Source organism: Bombina bombina, chromosome 1 (assembly GCF_027579735.1).
Source record: "Bombina bombina isolate aBomBom1 chromosome 1, aBomBom1.pri, whole genome shotgun sequence".
NCBI classification, from domain to species: Eukaryota; Metazoa; Chordata; class Amphibia; order Anura; family Bombinatoridae; genus Bombina; species Bombina bombina.
This window is the reverse complement of record NC_069499.1, coordinates 1,434,056,693-1,434,077,958: the sequence shown is the minus strand read 5'-3', so window position 1 is coordinate 1,434,077,958 and position 21,266 is coordinate 1,434,056,693. Positions and strand designations below refer to the sequence as shown.

At 40.8% G+C, this 21,266-nt stretch overlaps 1 protein-coding gene across 1 annotated transcript in view; it reads right to left on the bottom strand.

Annotated features, from left to right (window-relative positions):
* Positions 1-21,266, bottom strand: part of ARNT (aryl hydrocarbon receptor nuclear translocator) — a 382,463-nt gene that overhangs the window by 173,212 nt on the left and 187,985 nt on the right. Inside the window, exons 8-10 of the mRNA XM_053705500.1 lie at positions 6,183-6,248; positions 5,718-5,803; positions 5,040-5,116 (exon numbers count right to left, since the gene is read on the bottom strand). Of these exons, the coding sequence (XP_053561475.1) occupies positions 5,040-5,116; positions 5,718-5,803; positions 6,183-6,248 (229 nt within the window). The remainder of the gene's footprint in view (positions 1-5,039; positions 5,117-5,717; positions 5,804-6,182; positions 6,249-21,266) is intronic.

The window sequence follows — 21,266 nt, the reverse complement described above, 5'->3', positions numbered from 1 at the left end:
AAATGGTACTATGTCCATTGCCGCTACCATTAAGCCGATTACTTCCATGCACTGAGCTACTGACGGGTGTGGAATGGAATGAAGGACACGGCAAGCATTTAGAAGTTTTGATAACCTGGCCTCTGTCAGGTAAATTTTCATCTCTACAGAATCTATAAGAGTCGCTAGAAAGGGAACTCTTGTAAGTGGTAATAGAGAACTCTTTTCCACGTTCACCTTCCACCCATGCGATCTCAGAAATGCCAGAACTACCTCTGTATGAGACTTGGCAGTTTGAAAACTTGACGCTTGTATCAGAATGTCGTCTAGGTACGGAGTCACCGCTATGCCTCGCGGTCTTAGTACCGCCAGAAGTGAGCCCAGAACTTTTGTAAAGATTCTTGGAGCCGTAGCTAATCCGAAGGGAAGAGCTACAAACTGGTAATGCCTGTCTAGGAAAGCAAATCTTAGGTACCGATAATGATCCTTGTGAATCGGTATGTGAAGGTAGGCATCCTTTAAATCCACTGTGGTCATGTACTGACCCTCTTGGATCATGGGAAGGATGGTTCGAATAGTTTCCATTTTGAATGATGGAACTCTTAGAAATTTGTTTAGGATTTTTAAGTCCAAGATTGGTCTGAAGGTTCCCTCTTTCTTGGGAACCACAAATAGATTTGAATAGAATCCCTGCCCGTGTTCCGTCCGCAGAACTGGGTGGATCACCCCCATTAGTAAAAGGTCTTGTACACAGCGTAGAAACGCCTCTTTCTTTATTTGGTTTGCTGATAACCTTGAAAGATGAAATCTCCCTCGTGGAGGAGAAGTTTTGAAGTCCAGGAGATATCCCTGAGATATGATCTCCAACGCCCAGGGATCCTGGACATCTCTTGCCCAAGCCTGGGCGAAGAGAGAAAGTCTGCCCCCCACTAGATCCGTTTCCGGATAGGGGGCCCTCTCTTCATGCTGTCTTGGGGGCAGCAGCAGGTTTCTTGGCCTGCTTGCCCTTGTTCCAGGACTGGTTAACTTTCCAGCCCTGCCTGTAACGAGCAACAGCTCCTTCCTGTTTTGGAGCGGAGGAAGTTGATGCTGCTCCAGCCTTGAAGTTACGAAAGGCACGAAAATTAGACTGTTTGGCCTTTGATTTGGCCCTGTCCTGAAGTAGAGCATGGCCCTTACCTCCCGTAATGTCAGCTATAATTTATTTCAAGCCGGGCCCGAACAAGGTCTGCCCTTTGAAAGGAATATTAAGCAATTTAGATTTAGAAGTCACGTCAGCTGACCAGGATTTAAGCCATAGCGCTCTGCGCGCTTGGATGGCGAATCCGGAGTTCTTAGCCGTAAGTTTGGTTAAATGTACAACGGCATCAGAAACAAATGCGTTAGCTAGCTTAAGTGCTTTAAGCTTGTTCATAATTTCATCCAATGGAGCTGTGCGAATGGCCTCTTCCAGAGACTCAAACCAGAATGCCGCTGCAGCAGTGACAGGCGCAATGCATGCAAGGGGCTGTAAGATAAAACCTTGTTGAACAAACATTTTCTTAAGGTAACCCTCTAATTTCTTATCCATTGGATCTGAAAAGGCACAACTATCCTCCACCGGGATAGTGGTACGCTTAGCTAAAGTAGAAACTGCTCCCTCCACCTTAGGGACCGTCTGCCATAAGTCTCGTGTGGTGGCGTCTATAGGAAACATTTTCCTAAATATGGGAGGAGGGGAAAAGGGCACACCAAGTCTATCCCACTCCTTGCTAATAATCTCTGTAAGCCTTTTAGGTATAGGAAACACGTCAGTACACACCGGTACCGCATAGTATCTATCCAACCTACATAATTTTTCTGGAATTGCAACCGTGTTACAATCATTCAGAGCCGCTAATACCTCCCCTAGCAATATGCGGAGGTTCTAAAGCTTAAATTTAAAATTAGATATCTCTGAATCCAGTCTCCCTGGATCAGATCCGTCACCCACAGAATGAAGCTCTCCGTCTTCACGTTCTGCAAACTGACGCAGTATCTGACATGGCTCTCACCTCATCCGCGCGCTCTTTCATTAACCCAGAGCTATCGAGCTTGCCTCTGGCAATTTAGATAATACTTCTGTCATAACAGTAGCCATGTCTTGCAAAGTGATTTGTAAGGGCCTCCCTGATGTACTTGGCGCCACAAAATCACGCACCTCCTGAGCGGGAGGCGAAGGTACTGACACGTGAGGAGAGTTAGTCGGCATAACTTCCCCCTCGTTGTCTGGTGATAATTTCTTTACTTTATTTAAAGTAACATCAATGCAATTAGTACACAAATTTCTATTGGGCTCCACATTGGCCTTTAAACATAGTGAACAAAGAGATTCATCTGTGTCAGACATGTTTAAACAGACTAGCAATGAGACTAGCAAGCTTGGAAATACTTTTCTAAATAAATTTACAAGCAATATAAAAAACGCTACTGTGCCTTTAAGAAGCACAAAAAGCGGTCACAGTTGAAATAACAATGAACCAAAATAGTTATAGCAACCAATTTTTCACAGTAAATGTATTAAGTTAGCAAAGGATTTCACCCACCAGCAAATGGATGATTAACCCCTTAATACCCAAAAACAGATTAACAATTTAATAATTAACGTTTTTCTCACAGTCAAAACACACTGTCACAGGTCTGCTGTGACTGATTACCTACCTCAAAATGAATTTTGAAGACCCCTGAGCTCTCTAGAGACGATCTGGATCATGGAGGATGAAGTAGACAGATTGTGACTGAATTTTTACTGCGCAAAAAAGCGCTAAAATAGGCGCCTCCCACTCATATTACAACAGTGGGGAAGCTCAGAAAACTGTTTCTATGCAGAAAACAAAGATGGCCATGTGGTAAAAATCATGCCCCAATAAGTTTTATCACCAAGTACCTCACAAAAAACGATTAACATGCCAGTAAACGTTTTAAACATACATTTGAAAAGTTATGAATTGTTATTAATAAGCCTGCTGCCAGTCGCTTTTACTGCAGTTAAGGCTCATACATTATTTCAGTATTAACAGTATTTTCAGAGTCAATTCCATTCCTTAGAAAAATACATTCAGTGTACACACACTCATCAGCCTAATACCAGTCTCTATCACTGCATTTAAGGCTGAACTTACTTTACATTGGTATCAGCAGTATTTTCTCAGTCAATTCCATTCCTCAGAAAAATAATTACTGCACATACCTCATTTGCAGGGGGGCCCTGCATGCTATTCCCCTTCTCTGAAGTTACCTCACTCCTCAGATGAGAACAGCCAGTGGATCTTAGTTACGTCTGCTAAGATCATAGAAAACGCAGGCAGATTCTTCTTCTAATGCTGCCTGAGAATAAACAGCACACTCCGGTGCCATTTAAAATAACAAACTTTTGATTGTAGAAATAAACTAAGTTAAAAAACACCACAGACCTCTCACAGCGACCTATCTAGTTAGGCTGCAAGAGAATGACTGAATATGACATGTGAGGGGAGGAGCTATGTAGCAGCTCTGCTGGGTGATCCTCTTGCAGCTTCCTGTTAGGAAGAGATATATTCCATAAGTAATGGATGACCCGTGGACTGACTACACTTAACAAGAGAAATCCAATTTTCTTCAGACACGAAAACTTCACCTCCTCCATTAACAGAGGCAAATAAAATGACTGGGGATTGTGGGTAGGGGATTGACACTTAACAGCTTTGCTGTAGTGCTCTTTGCCTCCTCCTGCTGGCCAGGAGTGATTTTCCCACTAGTAATTGGAATTACTTTGTGGACTCTCCATATCTTAGGAAAGTAAAAGGCATCTTTTATATCAATGGACTCTAAGATGGCTCATTGAGAAACAAAATGTATTACTGTCAATAAGGACTCCATTTTTCATTTTTAACTTTTTGGTTTCAGATATATAGATTCAGAGCCCTTAAAGGGACACTGTACCCAAAAAAATTATTTTGGGATTCAGATAGAGCATGCCATTTTAAGCAACTTTCTAATTTACTCCTATTATCAATTTTCTTTGTTTTCTTGTTATCTTTATTTGAAAAAGAAGGTATCTAAGCTAAGGAGCTAGCCATTTTTTGGTTCAGACCGTGGACAGCACTTGTTTATTGGTGGGTGAATTTATCCACCAATCGGCAAGAACAACCCAGGTTGTTCACCAAGAATGGGTCGGCATCTAAACTTACATTCTTGCTTTTCAAATAAAGATACCAAGAGAATGAAGTAAATGTGATAATAGGAGTAAATTAGAAAGTTGCTTAAAATTGCATGCTCTATCTGAATCACGAAAGAAAAAAATTGGGTTCAGTGTCCCTTTAAGTCCTGCATTGGCCTTTCAGGAATCAGCTTTCTTCCTTATTAGGAACACACAAATCCTGATGAAGGTTAGGTAATTCCTGATTTAATCGCAAGTGAAGACGTTAGCTGACATACTGTAAGATTACCTTCTGTTGAATTTTTTCCTTTGGCATTGGGGACTTGACAATGTGGTTTGAGGGAACTTGCTATAGAATTCCAAATAGCATTGACTGAGAATATCCATGACCCAGTGGTCTGATATAGTTATTGCCTAAACATCCTTGAACTGGGCTACCTTGCTCCCACAGAAACTGTTTGGGCAGAGACACCATCATTGTGATTTGGCAAATTGCTAAGGGTAGATTTCCCCCTATATCATCTTCTTTCAGTTCAAAATGGCCTCCAAGACAGAGCAAACAGTACTCTCTTGAAGATGAAGAAGGAAATGGAAAATTCCATATAACACCCCTCTATTATTAAGTATCACATTTAAGTACTATACAGAATGAATAGGAATAAGAAAGCGGAGATCAGGTAATCTTCTTATAGGTAAAAGGGGTATGGAATCTTGGTGTTCATGCCCCTGCATTGAAGGGTGTCTCATATGGTAAATATTCGTAGAATGGGCCAAGATAAACAATTATGGTAAATTTGAAGTACAAGGAGGGGGATTAAGAGAACAGCTGAGAAAATATTAAGATACAAGAAATTGCAGACTAAATTAAAGATAGAAAAGTTTACTACAGCTTTTCAAAATTTACCTGTAGCCTCCCTATTGCTACTAAGCAGAATTTGTTACTTTGTCCTGCATCAGGATCATCGTCTGGTAAAGTGACACCTGAAGGAAAGAAAAATATCTTAACACTATGTAAAATCATTTGAAAGAAATCATTTGTTTCTTAAAACGGGCATAAAACCCATTTTTTCTTTCATGATTCAGATAGAGCATACAATTTTAAACAACTTTCTAATTTACTACTGATATAAAATTTTCTTTGTTCTCTTGGTATGTTTTGAAAAGCAGGGACATAAGCTCAGGAGCGTGGAGGTAGCAGTTTTGCAAGAATGTTATTCAAATGCAAGAGTACTAGATGGCAGCACTATTTACCGCCATGTAGTGGTCCAGACACCTACCTAGGTATCTTCAACAAAATACTGTGGGAACGAAGTAAATTTGATAACAGAAGTAAATCGGAAACTTTTTTAAAATTGTATGCTGTCTGAATCACAAAATACATTTTTGTTGGGTTTCATATCCCTTTAATAATGAGACAATGAGGAAGATGACAAGAGACCGAAGGACACAGAAAGACAGATAAACATACACGTGCACATTATGAGTAATGAAGTAATGAATCATGTTAGAGGAAAAAATGGTTTCATAATTTTCAACTGACAGACAGAGGTTATCAAATTTAAGGTCCAAATCCCAAGTTTACCTGCAGGCGGCCAAGCTTTGATGTATCCAGTGCAGTGTACAACCACAAACTGTGGCTCACCATCCTTTGATGGACCCAAACCATTCCTGATGAAAATCCCAAAAGTCATAAATCAGATTTATAAAAAAAAAATACTAAACAACATTTACTTTGAAATCAATGATTCTTTAAAGGTCCATAAAAAGACCAATAAAGACTAAGATAGCAACCCAACTGCATTCATTTTTAAAAAACATTTTAAAGAAAGAAAATTATACAATATGTAGAAACATACTGACAGGAAACATTAGGTTAAGGAAGCACTTTGATGAAGAAATTGTGGTGCATACTTGGAAAGAGTCCAAATATACAAAGGTACTAATAAGCTACACCTGGCTTCAAGTGGTATTAGAACCACTACCATATTAAAATGTACATTCAAATAAAAACAATCACAGTGTGTTACAACTGTATCATAAGCAATACCTGCATCGATTCCTCAGGAAGCTCAGCCTGTTCATTGAAGAGGGATCCACAACTGTATTTCCACACCTATATTAAAATCACAGACACAACAAGATTACCTGTCACTGTAGTGTCATGGCAAACAGGCAAGACAAGGAAACATTTTCATGTTCAGTGACAAAACAATTTTATATTATTATGATTGTTATTATTTTAGAAACCCTATACCATCGAGCAGACAGCTACCTCCTGAAGGGCTTCAGTCTCCACCCCTTCTGCCAGGATTTAGCTTTAAGTATATCAAAGCAGAAAGGAAGAGAAAAAGAACAGTATACAAAATAGACCAAGGCAAGAGGAAGTAGGTGCAGTTTTGGTAGTCTTAATGCGCTGTCAGTTATAAAATAAATGAACAACCAATCTAGGAATATTCCCATTTATATAGTAACAACTTTATTACCACATATTAAAAATAACCTCCATTTTTATGTCAGTCTCCACGTGGAGCCCAGCAGTCAGGCAGAACATCAGAAGTCAGCGTGCAGGCTTCTGATGCTCTGTAAGTGTGCTAAGTGCCTTGGTGGGTTGAGGCACTTAGTAAAATAACATAAATAAAAAAAATAATAAAACATAATTTATGTAAGAACTTGCCTGATAAATTAATTTCTTTCATATTGGCAAGAGTCCATGAGCTAGTGACGTATGGGATATACAATCCTACCAGGAGGGGCAAAGTTTCCCAAACCTCAAAATGCCTATAAATACACCCCTCACCACACCCAAAATTCAGTTTAACAAATAGCCAAGCAGTGGGGTGATAAAGAAAGGAGTAGAAAGCATCAACAAAGGAAGTTTGGAAATAATTGTGCTTTATACAAAAAAATCATAACCACCATAAAAAGGGTGGGCCTCATGGACTCTTGCCAATATGAAAGAAATTAATTTATCAGGTAAGTTCTTACATAAATTATGTTTTCTTTCATGTAATTGGCAAGAGTACATGAGCTAGGGACGTATGGGATATCAAATACCCAAGATGTGGAACTCCACGCAAGAGTCACTAGAGAGGGAGGGATAAAAATAAACAGCCATATGCTGAAAAATTAATCCACAACCCAAAATATAAGTTATTCTCATAAAGAAAAGAAAAACTTAAAACATCAGCAGAAGAATCAAACTGAAACAACTGCCTGAAGAACTTTTCTACCAAAAACTGCTTCTGAAGAAGCAAAAATATTAAAATGGTAGAATTAAGTAAATGTATGTAAAGAAGACCAAATTGCCGCTTGCAAATTTAAACAACTGAAGCTTCATTCTTAAAAGCCCACAAAGTGGCGACTGATCTAGTAGAATGAGCTGAAATTCTCTGAAGCAGGGCTTAACCCGACTCCAATAAGCTTGAAGAATCAAAAAGCTTTAATCAACAAACCAAGGAAATAGCAGAAAATATAACAAATAGACTTGAAGTCTTTGCTTAGTAGCTTAAATATAATATTTCAAAGCTCTCACCACATCCAAAGAATGAAAAGATCTTTTCCAAAGAATTCTTAGGATTAGGACACAAGGAAGGAACAACAATTTCTCTACTAATGTTGTTAAAATTCCCAACCTTAGGAAAAAATAGAAATGAAGTCCGCAAAACCGGCTTATCCTGATGAAAAATCAGAAAAGGAGATTCACAAGAAAAAGCAGATAGCTCAGAAACTCTTCTAGCAGAAGAGATGACCAAAAGGAACAATACTTTCCAAGAAAGTAGTAAAATGTCTAAAGAATGCATAGGCTCAATATGGAGGAGCCCTGTAAAGCCTTCAAAACCAAATTAAGACTCCAAGGAGGAGAGATTGATTTTATGACAGGCTTAAATACAAACTAAAGCCTGTACAAAACAGTAAATATCAGGAAGTTTAGCAATCTTTCTGTGAATGAAACAGAAAGAGCAGAGATTTGCCCCTTCAAGGAACTTGCAGACAAAACCTTATCCAAACCATCCTGAAGAAACTGAAAAATTCTTGCAACTCTAAAAGAATGCCAAGAGAATTTGTGAGAAGAATACCATAAAATGTAGGTCTTCCAAACTCAATAATAAATCTTCCTAGAGATAGATTCACGAGCTTGTAACATAGTATTAATCACTGAGTTAGAGAAACCTCTATGACTTAGCACTAAACGTTCAATTTCCATACCTTCAAATTTAATGATTTGAGATCCTGATGGAAAAACGGACCTTGAGATAGAAGGTCTGGCCTTAACGGAAATGGCCAAGGTTGGCAATTGGACATCCGAACAAGATCCGCATACCAAAACCTGTGGCGTCATGCTGGAGCCACCAGCAACAAAAACGATTGTTCCATAATGATTCGGAAAATCACTTTTGGAGGAAGAACTAGAGGCGGGAAAATATAAGCAGGATAATAACACCAAGGAAGTGTCAGCGTACCCACTGCTTCCGCCTGAAAATCCCTGAACCTGGACAGGCATCTCGGAAGTCTCTTGTTTAGATGAGATGCCATCAGATCTATCTGTGGAAGACCCTATATCTTGAACAATCTGAGAAAACACATCTGGATAGAGGAATCACTCCCCAGGATGTAAAGTCTGACGGCTGAGATAATCCGCCTCCCAATGTCTATATCAGGGAAATGCACCGCAGAAATTAGAGAGGAGCTGGATTCCGCCCAAGCAAGTATCCGAGATACTTCTTCATAGCTTGTGGACTGTGAGTTCCACCCTGCTGATTGACAAATGTCACTGTATGTGATATTGTCTGTTTGAAAATAAATGAACAGTTCTCTCTTCAACAAAGGCCAAAACTGAAGAGCTCTGCGAATAGCACGGAGAACTAAAATATTGATTGATAATCTCGCCTCTTGAGATTTCCAAAACCCCTTGTGCTGTCAGAGATCCCCAAACAGCTCCCCAACCTGAAAGACTTGCATCTGTAGAGATCATAGTCCAGGTTAGCCGAACAAAAAAGTGAAAGTGATTTACCACCACGTCAGAGAGTGTCAAATATTGGGATTAAGGATATTAATTGAGATATCTTAATATAATCCCTGCACCATGGATTGCAGCAAACAAAGCTGGAGAGGTCTCATGTGAGAACGAGCAAAGGGAAATGCATCCAATGCTGCAGTCATGAGACCTAAATTTTCCATGCACATAACCACTGAAGGAAAAGACTGAGACTGAAGGTGCCGACAGACTGCATCCACTTTCAAACGTCTCTTGTCTGTTAGAGACAGAGTCATGGACACTGAATCTATCTGGAAACCTAAAAAAGGTGACCCTTAGTCTGAGGAATCAAGAAACTCTTTGGTAAATTGATCCTCCAATCATGTTTCCAAAGAAACAACACTGATTGATTAGTGTGAGATTCTGCAGAACGGAGGACTGAGCTAGTACCAAAATCATCCAAATAAGGAAAAACCGCAATACCCTGCTCTCTGGTTTCCATAAAGCAGGGCACCAAAAACATTTTTAAAAAAGATTCTTTAAGCGGCTGCTAATCAAAAAATGGAAAAGCAACGAATTGGTAACGCTTGTCTAGAAAAGAGAATTTGAGGAACTGATAATGATCTGAATGAATCAGAATATAAATCCTGCAATTCAATATGGACCTAAAATGTCCTTGCTGAATAAAAGGCAGAATAGTCCTTAAAGACACCATTTGAAAATTGGTATTCTTACATAACGATTCAAAATTTTCAGATCCAGAATTGGTCTGAATGAAATTCCTTCTTTGAGACAAAGAATAGATTTGAATAAAAAAAAAACAGACCTTGTCCATGAAAATGACTGGCATGACTACCCCTGAAACTCCAGGTCTGAAACACACTTCAGGAAAGCCTGAGCTTTAACTGGATTTGCTGGGATACGTGAGAGAAAAACATCTTCTCACAGGAGGATTTATTCAGAATCCTATACGAAACCCCTGAGAGACAATACTCTGAAACCATTGATTTGGACCGAATTATCCAAAATTTTCTTGAAAAACAGAATTTATGCTTACCTGATAAATTTCTCTTGTGATGTATCGAGTCCACGGTTTCATCCATACTTATGGGATATTCTCCTTCCTTACAGGAAGTGGCAGAGAGAGCACCCACAGCAGAGCTGTCCATATAGCTCCTCCCTTAGCTCCACCCCCCAGTCATTCGACCGAAGGCTAGGAAGAAAAAGGAGAAACTATAGGGTGCAGTGGTGACTGAAGTTTTTTAAATAAAAATATACTACCTGTCTTAAATAGACAGGGCGGGCCGTGGACTCGATACATCACAAGAGAAAGAAATTTATCAGGTAAGCATAAATTCTGTTTTCTCTTGTAAGATGTATCGAGTCCACGGATTCATCCATACTTATGGGATACCAATACCAAAGCTTTAGGACACGGATGAAGGGAGGGACAAGACAGGTACCTTAAATGGAAGGCACCACTGCTTGTAGAACCTTTCTCCCAAAAATAGCCTCCGAAGAAGCAAAAGTATCAAATTTGTAAAATTTGGAAAAAGTATGAAGCGAAGACCAAGTTGCCGCCTTACAAATCTATTCAACAGAAGCCTCATTTTTAAAAGCCCATGTGGAAGCCACTGCTCTAGTAGAATGAGCAGTAATTCTTTCAGGAGGCTGCTGGCCAGCAGTCTCATAAGCCAAACGGATTAAGCTTTTCAGCCAAAAGGAAAGAGAGGTAGCCGTAGCCTTTTGACCTCTCCGTTTACCAGAATAAACAACAAACAATGAAGATGTTTGACGGAAATCTTTAGTTGCTTGTAAGTAGAACTTTAAAGCACGAACCACATCAAGATTGTGCAACAGACGTTCCTTCTTTGATGAAGGATTAGGACACAGAGAAGGAACAACAATCTCCTGATTGATATTCCTATTAGAAACAACCTTAGGAAGAAACCCAGCAAAACCACCTTATCTGCATGGAAAACTAGGTAAGGTGAGTCACACTGTAAAGCAGATAACTCAGAAACTCTTCGAGCCGAAGAGATAGCTACTAAAAACAAAACTTTCCAAGATAGAAGCTTAATATCTATGGAATGCATAGGTTCAAACAGAACCCCTTGAAGAACATTAAGAACCAAATTTAGGCTCCATGGTGGAGCAACACTTTTAAATACAGGCTTGATCTTGACCATGGCCTGACTAAACGCTTGAACGTCTGGGACATCTGCCAGACGTTTGTGTAAAAGAATAGACAAAGCAGATATCAGGCGTTCAATCTCCAAGCAGCAGGCTTCTTGGCCTGTTTACCTTTGTTCCAAGCCTGGTTAGGTCTCCAGACTGACTTGGATTGGACAGAATTCCCCTCTTGCTTTGCTGCAGGGGAAGCTGAATCGGGACCTTTGAAGTTCCGAAAGGAACGAAAATTATTTTGTTTGATCCTCATCTTATTTGTTTTATCCTGAGGGAGGGCATGGCCTTTTCCTCCAGTGATGTCTGAAATAATTTCTTTCAGTGTAGGCCCAAATAGGGTCTTTCCTTTGAAAGGGATGTTCAACAACTTAGATTTTGATGACACATCAGCAGAGCAGGACTTAAGCCATAACGCCCTGCGTGCTAAAATGGCAAAACCTGAATTCTTTGCCGCTAATTTAGCCATTTGGAAAGCGGCATCTGTAATGAAAGAATTAGCCAACTTAAGGGCCTTAATTCTATCCATAATATCCTCTAATGGAGTCTCCACCTGGAGAGCCTCTTCTAGAGCCTCAAACCAGAAGCAGCTGCAGTAGTTACAGGAACAATGCATGCAATAGGTTGGAGAAGAAAACCTTGATGAACAAAAATTTTCTTTAGTAGACTAATTTTTTATCCACAGGATCTTTGAAAGCACAACTGTCTTCGATAGGTATAGTTGTACGCTTAGCAAGAGTAGAAATAGCTCCCTCCACCTTAGGAACAGTCTGCCACGAGTCCTGTATGGTGTCAGATATGGGAAACATTTTCTTAAAAACAGGAGGGGGAGCAAACGGAATACCTGGTCTATCCCACTCCTTAGTATCAATAGTCACAATCCTCTTAGGGACTGGAAAAACATCAGTGTAAACAGGAACCTCTAAGTATCTGTCCATTTTACACAATTTCTCTGGGACCACTATAGGGTCACAATCGTCTAGAGTAGCTAATACCTACCTCCTTGAGCAATAAGCGGAGGTGTTCAAGCTTAAATTTAAAGGCCGTCATATCAGAAATTTTTACAGTAGCATCATAAAGCCTTAGTAACTTTGCACCACTATGCAAATAAACAATTAAACCCTTAATGTAAAAACCGGATTGAAAAAACTTCAAAACTGGTAAAATAACGTTCAGCACCTTGCCACAGCTCTGCTGTGGCGCCTACCTGCCCTTTAGGAACGATTTGTGGGGGGAAAAACCTCTTTACAGCCCTCAAATACAGCAGGAATCTCTGGAGAAGTAGCTGGATGCTTCTGAGGTAAATAAACTGTGCAACTGAAAATAGGCCCCTCCCACCTCACTCGATGTTATGGGGCCTAAAAGAAACACCACAGAGTGTTTCTTAAACTAGCCATGTGGGTTAATAACCCTTAAACAAGCCACAAAGACCCCTTAAAGTCCCTCAAAAAATGTTTTATTTGTAATTAAACCAAAAAGTTTTTTCCTATTAGTGTCACCAGTAAAGTGGGCCCTTTATGCAAGCTTGGATTCCTCTTTTACTGAATACAGCTTACCTTTCCCTCATGGGGATATTGCCAACCTTTTCTAGAAATAACAGTCTGTCTAGAAAAAAATAGACTGAACATACCTTAATGCAGTTTAACATGCAAACTGTTCCCCCAACTGAAGTTTTCCTGTACTCTTCAGCCCTTGTGAGAACAGCAGTGGATCTTAGTTACAAAATGCTAAGATCATCATCCTCCTTGCAGAAATCTTCATCCCTTTTCTGCCAGAGAGTAAATAGTACACACCGGTACCATTTAAAAAAACAAACTTTTGCTTGAGAAAATAAAAACGAACATTTTTGTCACCACACTCCCTTTGCCCTTCCTAGCAGTTAAGCAGGCAGAGAGAATGACTGGGGGTGGAGCTAAGGGAGGAGCTATATGGACAGCTCTGCTGTGGGTGCTCTCTCTGTCACTTCCTGTAGGGAAGGAGAATATCCTATAAGTATGGATGAATTTGTGGACTTGATACATCTTACAAGAGAAAAAACCTTAATCTGCCCCCTACCAGTTGAGCAGGAATGAGAGTCGCACCTTCATGCGGACTTAGGGGCTGGCTTTTTAGTTTCTTAAATGGGTTGGATTTATTCCATTTAAAGAAGGTTTCCAAATGGAAACAGATTCCATAGGGAAGGATTAGGTTTTTGTTCCCTATTGAAAAAAAGAACGAAAACAATTTAGAAGCTTAATATTTACCTTAGGTCTCTAATTACCTTGGAAAGAAGAAATAGCAATCTAGACTTAAAAAGTCATAACAACAATCCAAGATTTAAGCCTCAAACTCTTGTAGCTAAGAATAGCTATAGACATAGATCTAACACCAATCTTAATGATATAAAAAAATGGCATCAGAACTGATTAGCATGTTGCAGAAAGCGAACAATACTAAATAAATCAGAATCCAATTCTTGTTGCGCTAAATCTCCAACAAAAAAGTTGATGCAGCTGCAACATCAGCCAAAGAAAATGCAGGCCTGAGACGACCTGAATATAAATAAGTTTTCCTTAGATAAGATTCAAGTCTCCTATCTAAAAGAACTTAAGTACTATCTTCCATAGGAATAGAGGTACATTCAGCAAGAGTAGAAATAGCCCCAACAAGTTGAGGATTTTTTTCTCAAAACTCTATAGAAATTGCTGATAAAAAAAATTAAAAAAAACCTTGAAGAAGGAATAAAATAAGTACCCCGCTAATTCTATTCCTTAGAAATCATAAGATAAATAGTATCAGGAACGGAAACATTTTTTAGAAATTTAGATTCCAAAAGGTGGAGAAAATGACTTAATACATACTAAATAAAGCCTGAAGAAAACCATGAATGTCATGAAGATTAGCAGTCTTCCTCTGGAACAAACAAAAGAGCAGAAATCTGCCCTTTCAAAAAACTGACAGATAAGTCTTTATCCAAATAATCCTGTAAGATCTGCAAAATCATAGGAATTCTAAAAGAATGTCAGGGAAAGCCATAACAAATAGAACAAAAAATGTGTTCCAGACTTCATGATAAATCTTTCTTGTCACAGGCTTACGAGCCTGGATCAGTCTCAACCACAGAATCTGAAAAAACCCTCTGCCTAAGAACGAACTTTGCATTTACCATGCCATCAAGCTTAGAGACTTAAAATACAGATGAAAAATGGACCTTGAGAAATAAGGTCTGGCCGCAGAGGAAAAGGTCATGAAGAAAAACTGGGCATCTGTACTAGATCTGCATACCAAATCCTGCAAGGCCAAGCTGGAGCAATCAGAATTACTGATGACTTCTCTTGTCTGATTCTGGGAAGGAGAACCACCAGAAGCAGAAACAAATAGTTTGGAGATATGAGACAGAATAAACCTCCCTTGAGGTGGTCTAGCCTTGAAACCTATCCTGTACCCTTAAGGGACAATTTCTATTACCCACGGGTTCTGGACAGATCGAGCTCACGCCTACTGAAAAAGAGATAATCTGCCCTCTACTAGAGCCAGGTCTGGATAGGGGGCCGCACCTTCATGCCGATTTGGACTCTGAAGGCTTCATGGATTGTTTGAGCTTTGACCATACAGGATTTTGTCTCCTAAAAGTCCTAGATTACTCTGGTTTTGGAGCGGAGCAAGACCTTTGATTCTAAGTTTGTCTTGAGGGACGAAAACGACCCCCGCCTTAGACATAACCTTTTTAATTTTGTGGCAGAAAGGCTCCCTTACCTCCCGTGACAATAGGAATAATAGAGTCTAACCTGGGAGTTATGGCTTTTATCTCTAGCTTTTGAAGGGTAAGACTCTATGGGGCCAAATAGAGTCTTACCCTTAAAAGCTAGAGATAAAAGTCTAGACTTGGATACCATGCCTGCAGACCAAGATTTTAGCCAAAGGGCCCTTCTGGCTAGAACAGCTAAGGCAGTATTATTTGCATTAATGTGGATAATATGAACCACTGTCATACAGATGAACAAGTTTGCAGATTTATGGAACCTTATACCTTGATGGATTTCTCTGAAACTAACTCAGAGAGAGAATTTCACCAAAAAGCAGCAGCGCCTGCAACCGCCGTCACACTCATGGCCAGTTAAAAGAGGAAACCTCCCTGTAGAAAAGCCCTGCTCAGGTAGCCATCTAACTTCTAGTCCATAGGATCTTTAAAGGATGTACTATCCTATTTAAACCTGAAACTGGAAACAATTTTTAAAATTTTGGGAAAAGGGAAAACAGAATTCCCGGTTTATCCCATTCTTTCCAAATAACCTCAGCCACTAGAGAAGGTGCAGGGAAAAATTTAGGAGATTAAGACTAGGGCTTAAAAATGATGTCCAATTTCTGGACAGGCTTGACTTCAGCCTGTTTAGTGTCATGAACCTCCAAAGTTCTTAATACCTATTTAAAGAGACAGTCTAGTAAAAAAAAAACAGAATTTATGTTTACCCGATAAATTTCTTTCTCCTACGGTGTGTCCGGTCCACGGCTTCATCCTTACTTGTGGGATATTCTCATTCCCTACAGGAAGTGGCACAGAGAGCACACAGCAGAGCTGTCCATATAGCTCCCCCTCTGGCTCCGCCCCCCAGTCATTCGACCGACGGTTAGGAGAAAAAGGAGAACCATAGGGTGCAGTGGTGACTGTAGTGTACAAAAATAAAAATTTTAAACCTGACTGAACGCCAGGGCGGGCCGTGGACCGGACACACCGTAGGAGAAAGAAATTTATCAGGTAAACATAAATTCTGTTTTCTCCTACATTGGTGTGTCCGGTCCATGGCTTCATCCTTACTTGTGGGAACCAATACCAAAGCTTTAGGACACGGATGAAGGGAGGGAACAAGTCAGGTAACCTAAACGGAAGGCACCACTGCTTGTAAAACCTTTCTCCCAAAAATAGCCTCCGAAGAAGCATAAGTATCGAATTTGTAAAATTTGGCAAATGTATGCAGAGAAGACCAAGTCGCTGCCTTACAGATCTGTTCAACAGAAGCCTCATTCTTGAAGGCCCATGTGGAAGCCACAGCTCTAGTAGAGTGAGCTGTAATTCGTTCAGGAGGCTGCCGTCCGGCAGTCTCATAAGCCAATCGGATGATGCTTTTTAGCCAAAAGGAAAGAGAGGTAGCAGTAGATTTTTGACCTCTCCTCTTAACAGAATAGACGACAAACAAGGATGATGTCTGTCTGAAATCCTTAGTTGCTTCTAAATAGAATTTTAAAGCACGAACCACATCTAGGTTATGTAACAAACGTTCCTTCTTCGAAACTGGATTCGGACACAGAGAAGGAACAACTATTTCCTGGTTAATATTCCTGTTGGAAACTACTTTTGGAAGAAAACCAGGCTTGGTATGTAAAACTACCTTATCTGTATGGAATACCAGATAGGGTGAAGTACACTGCAAAGCAGACAATTCAGAAACTCTTCTAGCAGAAGAAATAGCAACCAAAAACTTTTTTCCAAGATAGTAACTTAATATCTATGGAATGTAAAGGTTCAAACGGAACCCCTTGAAGAACTGAAAGAAATAAGTTTAGACTCCATGGAGGAGTCATAGGTCTGTAGACAGGCTTGATTCTGACTAACGCCTGTACAAACGCTTGTACATCTGGCACGGCTGCCAGACGTTTGTGCAACAAGACAGACAGAGCAGATATCTGTCCTTTTAGAGAACTAGCTGACAGACCTTTCTCCAAACCCTCTTGGAGAAAGGAAAGTATCCTTGGAATCCTAATTTTACTCCATAAGTAACCCTTGGATTCGCACCAACAGAGATATTTTTGCCATATCTTATGGTAAATTTTCCTGGTCACAGGTTTTCTGGCCTGAACCAGAGTATCTATAACAGATTCCGAAAACCCACGCTTAGATAGAATCAAGCGTTCAATTTCCAAGCAGTCAGTTGATGACATATTCACCAGGCCTGCATACCAAGTCCTGCGTGGCCATGCAGGAGCTATTAGAATCACCGAAGCCTTCTCCTGTTTGATCCTGGCTACTAGCTTGGGAAGGAGAGGAAACGGTGTAAACACATAAGCTAGATTGAACGACCAAGGCGCCACTAATGCATCTACTAGTGTCGCCTTGGGATCCCTGGACCCGTAGCGTTGAACCTTGGAGTTCTGACGAGACGTCATCAGATCCATATCTGGAATGCCCCATAGTTGAGTTAACTGGGCAAAGACCTCCGGATGAAGTTCCCACTCCCCCGGATGGAAAGTCTGACGACTCAAATAATCCGCCTCCCAGTTGTCTACTCCTGGGATGTGAATTGCAGATAGATGGCAGGAGTGATCCTCTGCCCATTTGATGATCTTGGATACTTCTCTCATCGCCAGGGAACTCTTTGTCCCTCCCTGATGATTGATGTACGCTACAGTCGTCATGTTGTCCGACTGAAATCTTATGAGTTTGGCCTTCGCTAGTTGAGGCCAAGCCAGGAGCGCATTGAATATCGCTCTCAGTTCCAAAATGTTTATCGGGAGAAGAGATTCTTCCCGAGACCATAGACCCTGAGCTTTCAGGGAGTCCCAGACCGCGCCCCAGCCTAAGAGACTGGCGTCGGTCGTGACAATGATCCACTCTGGCCTGCGGAAACTTATTCCCTGAGACAGGTGATCCTGAGACAACCACCAGAGGAGCGAGTCTCTGGCTTTCTTGTCCATTTGTATCTGGGGAGACAAGTCTGCATAATCCCCATTCCACTGCTTCAGCATGCACAATTGCAGAGGTCTTAGATGAATTCTGGCAAACGGGACTATGTCCCTTGCCGCAACCATTAGACCGATTACCTCCATGCACTGAGCCACAGACGGCTGAGGAATGGAATGAAGAACTCGACAAGCATTTGAAAGTTTTGACTTCCTGACCTCCGTCAGAAAGATTTTCATTTCTACCAAGTCTATTATTGTTCCCAGGAAGGGAACCCTTGTGACCGGGGACAGAGAACTTTTTTCTAAGTTCACCTTCCACCCGTGAGACCTTAGGAAGGCTAGAACAATATCCGTATGAGCCTTGGCTCTGGGAAGAGACGACGCCTGTATTAAGATGTCGTCTAAGTAAGGTGCTATTGCAATGCCCCGCGGTCTTAGTACCGCTAGAAGGGACCCTAGCACCCTTGTGAAAATTCTGGGAGCAGTGGACAATCCGAAAGGAAGAGCCACGAACTGATAATGCTTGTCCAGAAAAGCGAACCTCAGGGACTGAAGGTGATCTTTGTGAATAGGAACATGCAGATACGCATCTTTTAAGTCCACGGTAGTCATATATTGACCCTCCTGGAACATTCGTAAAATTGTCCGAATGGATTCCATTTTGAATTTGTCTAAAATTTTTAAGTCCAGAATCGGCCTGAAAGTTCCTTCTTTTTTGGGAACTACAAACAGGTTTGAGTAAAAACACAGTCCTTGCTCTGCTGTCGAAACTGGGTGTATCACTCCCATCTTTAAAAGGTCTTCTACGCAAAGTAAGAATGCCTGTCTCCTTATCTGTCTAAAGATAAGTGAGACATGTGGAACCTTCCCCTTGGGGAAAGGTCTTTGAACTCTAGAAGGTACCCCTGAGAGACAATTTCTAGTGCCAAGGGGTCCGGAACATCTCTTGCCCAAGCCTGAGCAAAGAGAGAAAGTCTGCCCCCTACTAGATCCGGTCCCGGATCGAGGGCTACCCTTTCATGCTGTCTTGGTAGCAGCAGCAGGCTTCTTGGTCTGTTTACCCTTGTTCCAGCCCTGCAAAGGTTTCCATGTTGGCTTGGGCTGGAAGCGTTACCCTCTTGCTTAGTAGCTGTAAAGTTTGAAGCAGGTCCGTTCCTGAAGTTGCGAAAGGAACGAAAATTGGCCTTGTTTTTAGCCTTGAAGGCTCTACCATGTGGAAGGGCATGGCCCTTTCCCAGTGATATCTGAAATAATCTCTTTCAACTCTGGCCCGAATAGGGTCTTACCCTTGAAAGGAATATTAAGCAATTTTGTTTTGGACGACACATCAGCCGACCATGATTTTAGCCAAAGCGCTCTGCGCGCCACGATGGCAGAACCAGAATTTTTCGCCGCTAGTTTAGCTACTTGCAAAGCGGCATCTGTGATGAAAGAATTAGCCAGCTTTAGGGCGTGAAATCTATCCATGACTCCTTAGACACGATATCCTCCATCTTAGGTATCGGAAACGCATCAGTGTGTACTGGGACCTCTAGGAATTTGTCCATTTTACACAATTTTTCTGGGATCACCAAAGGATCACAATCATCAAGTGCAGCTAGGGCCTCCTTAAGTAGGGCGCGGAGGTGTTCAAGCTTAAATTTAAATGTTATGGTATCAGGCTCTGCCTGCTGAGAAACTTTTCCTGTCAGAAATTTCTCCCTCAGACAGGCCCTCCCTCACCGCCAAGTCAGATTGATGTGAGGGCACTAAAGCTAAATTATCCTCTGCGTCTGCTTGCTCATTGTCTGTGTTTAAAACTGAGCAATCACACTTTCCTAGGAAAAGCTGGCAGTTTGGATAAAAAATGCTAATTGTTGCATAGTAATCGCAATTGGTGCGCTAGATGTACTGGGCATCGCCTGCGCGGGCATAGCTGGTGTTGACACAGAAGGAGAGGAAAGCAAGCTATCTTCACTACCTTCAGCTAAAGAATCATCTTGGGCTATATTTTTAAGTGTGATTGTACTGTCCTTAAGTTGTTTGGACGCTATGGCACACTTCACACATAAATTTAATGGGGGAACCACCTTGGCCTTTGGACATACAGAACCTAGGTTATCTGAAGATTCAGACATGTTTGACAGACTTAAACAGAACTACAACGCAATAAAAATTATTTTTGACAAAAACGTTACTGTCTCTTTAAATAATAAAAGAGCACACATTATTACTGACACATCAAAAAAACATGAAATAAACATCCGATTTTAATGAAATTTTCACCACAGAGTCTTAATGCTTTGAAAAGATTGCACACAAATTTTCAGATCAATTAACCCCTTAATGCCCAAACCAGAGCTAATAACAGTTATTAACCAGTTAACACACTACAGTACTAGCCACAGCTTCCACTGTAGCCCTTTACCTTCATTAGGGATTATTTTAGTAGGAAATAAGCCTCTCTGGAGTCTTTTATGATGCCCACATGAAGCTGCATGGACTGCCTAGGCAAAAACAACTGCGCAATTGAGGCCTGAAAATGAGGCCTCCTCCCTCTTCATTCCAGAGTGGAGGGGCCTTTCTGACTAGATTTAGGTGTCCAAATAATTGCCAGGCCGAAATTAAACCCCAAAAGTGTTTTAAAGTCTGAAAAAACACCTTATTTATAGTGAAAAACATGCTAAAAAGCAATCGATTTTAAAGCCCACAATAGTGTCAACCAGCATAGAGCCCTAAATATAAGCCATCATTTTATACAGAGTCTAAGAAAAAAATGGCTTACCTATCCCAGAGGGAATTTCTGACAGTCTTCTAGCATTACATGGTCTTGTTAGAAAAATGACTGATCATACCTGAAGCAGTTAAGCCTGCAAACTGTTCCCCCCAACTGATGTTCTCTGGTTTCAACAGTCCTGCGTGGGAACAGCAATGGATTTTAGTTACTGGTGCTAAAATCATACTCCTCTCAACAGAAATCTTCATCACTTTCTGCTGTAGAGTAAATAGTACAAACCAGCACTATTTTAAAATAACAAACTCTTGATAGAAGAAATAAAAAACTACAACTAACACCACATACTCTTTACCACCCCCGTGGAGATGCTACTTGTTCAGAGCGGCAAAGAGAATGACTGGGGGGCGGAGCCAGAGGGGGAGCTATATGGACAGCTCTGCTGTGTGCTCTCTTTGCCACTTCCTGTAGGGAATGAGAATATCCCACAAGTAAGGATGAAACCGTGGACCGGACACACCAATGTAGGAGAAAACTTTCATGAATCAGATAGGGCATGTAATTTTAAACAATTTTCCAATTTACTTTTATCACCAATTTTT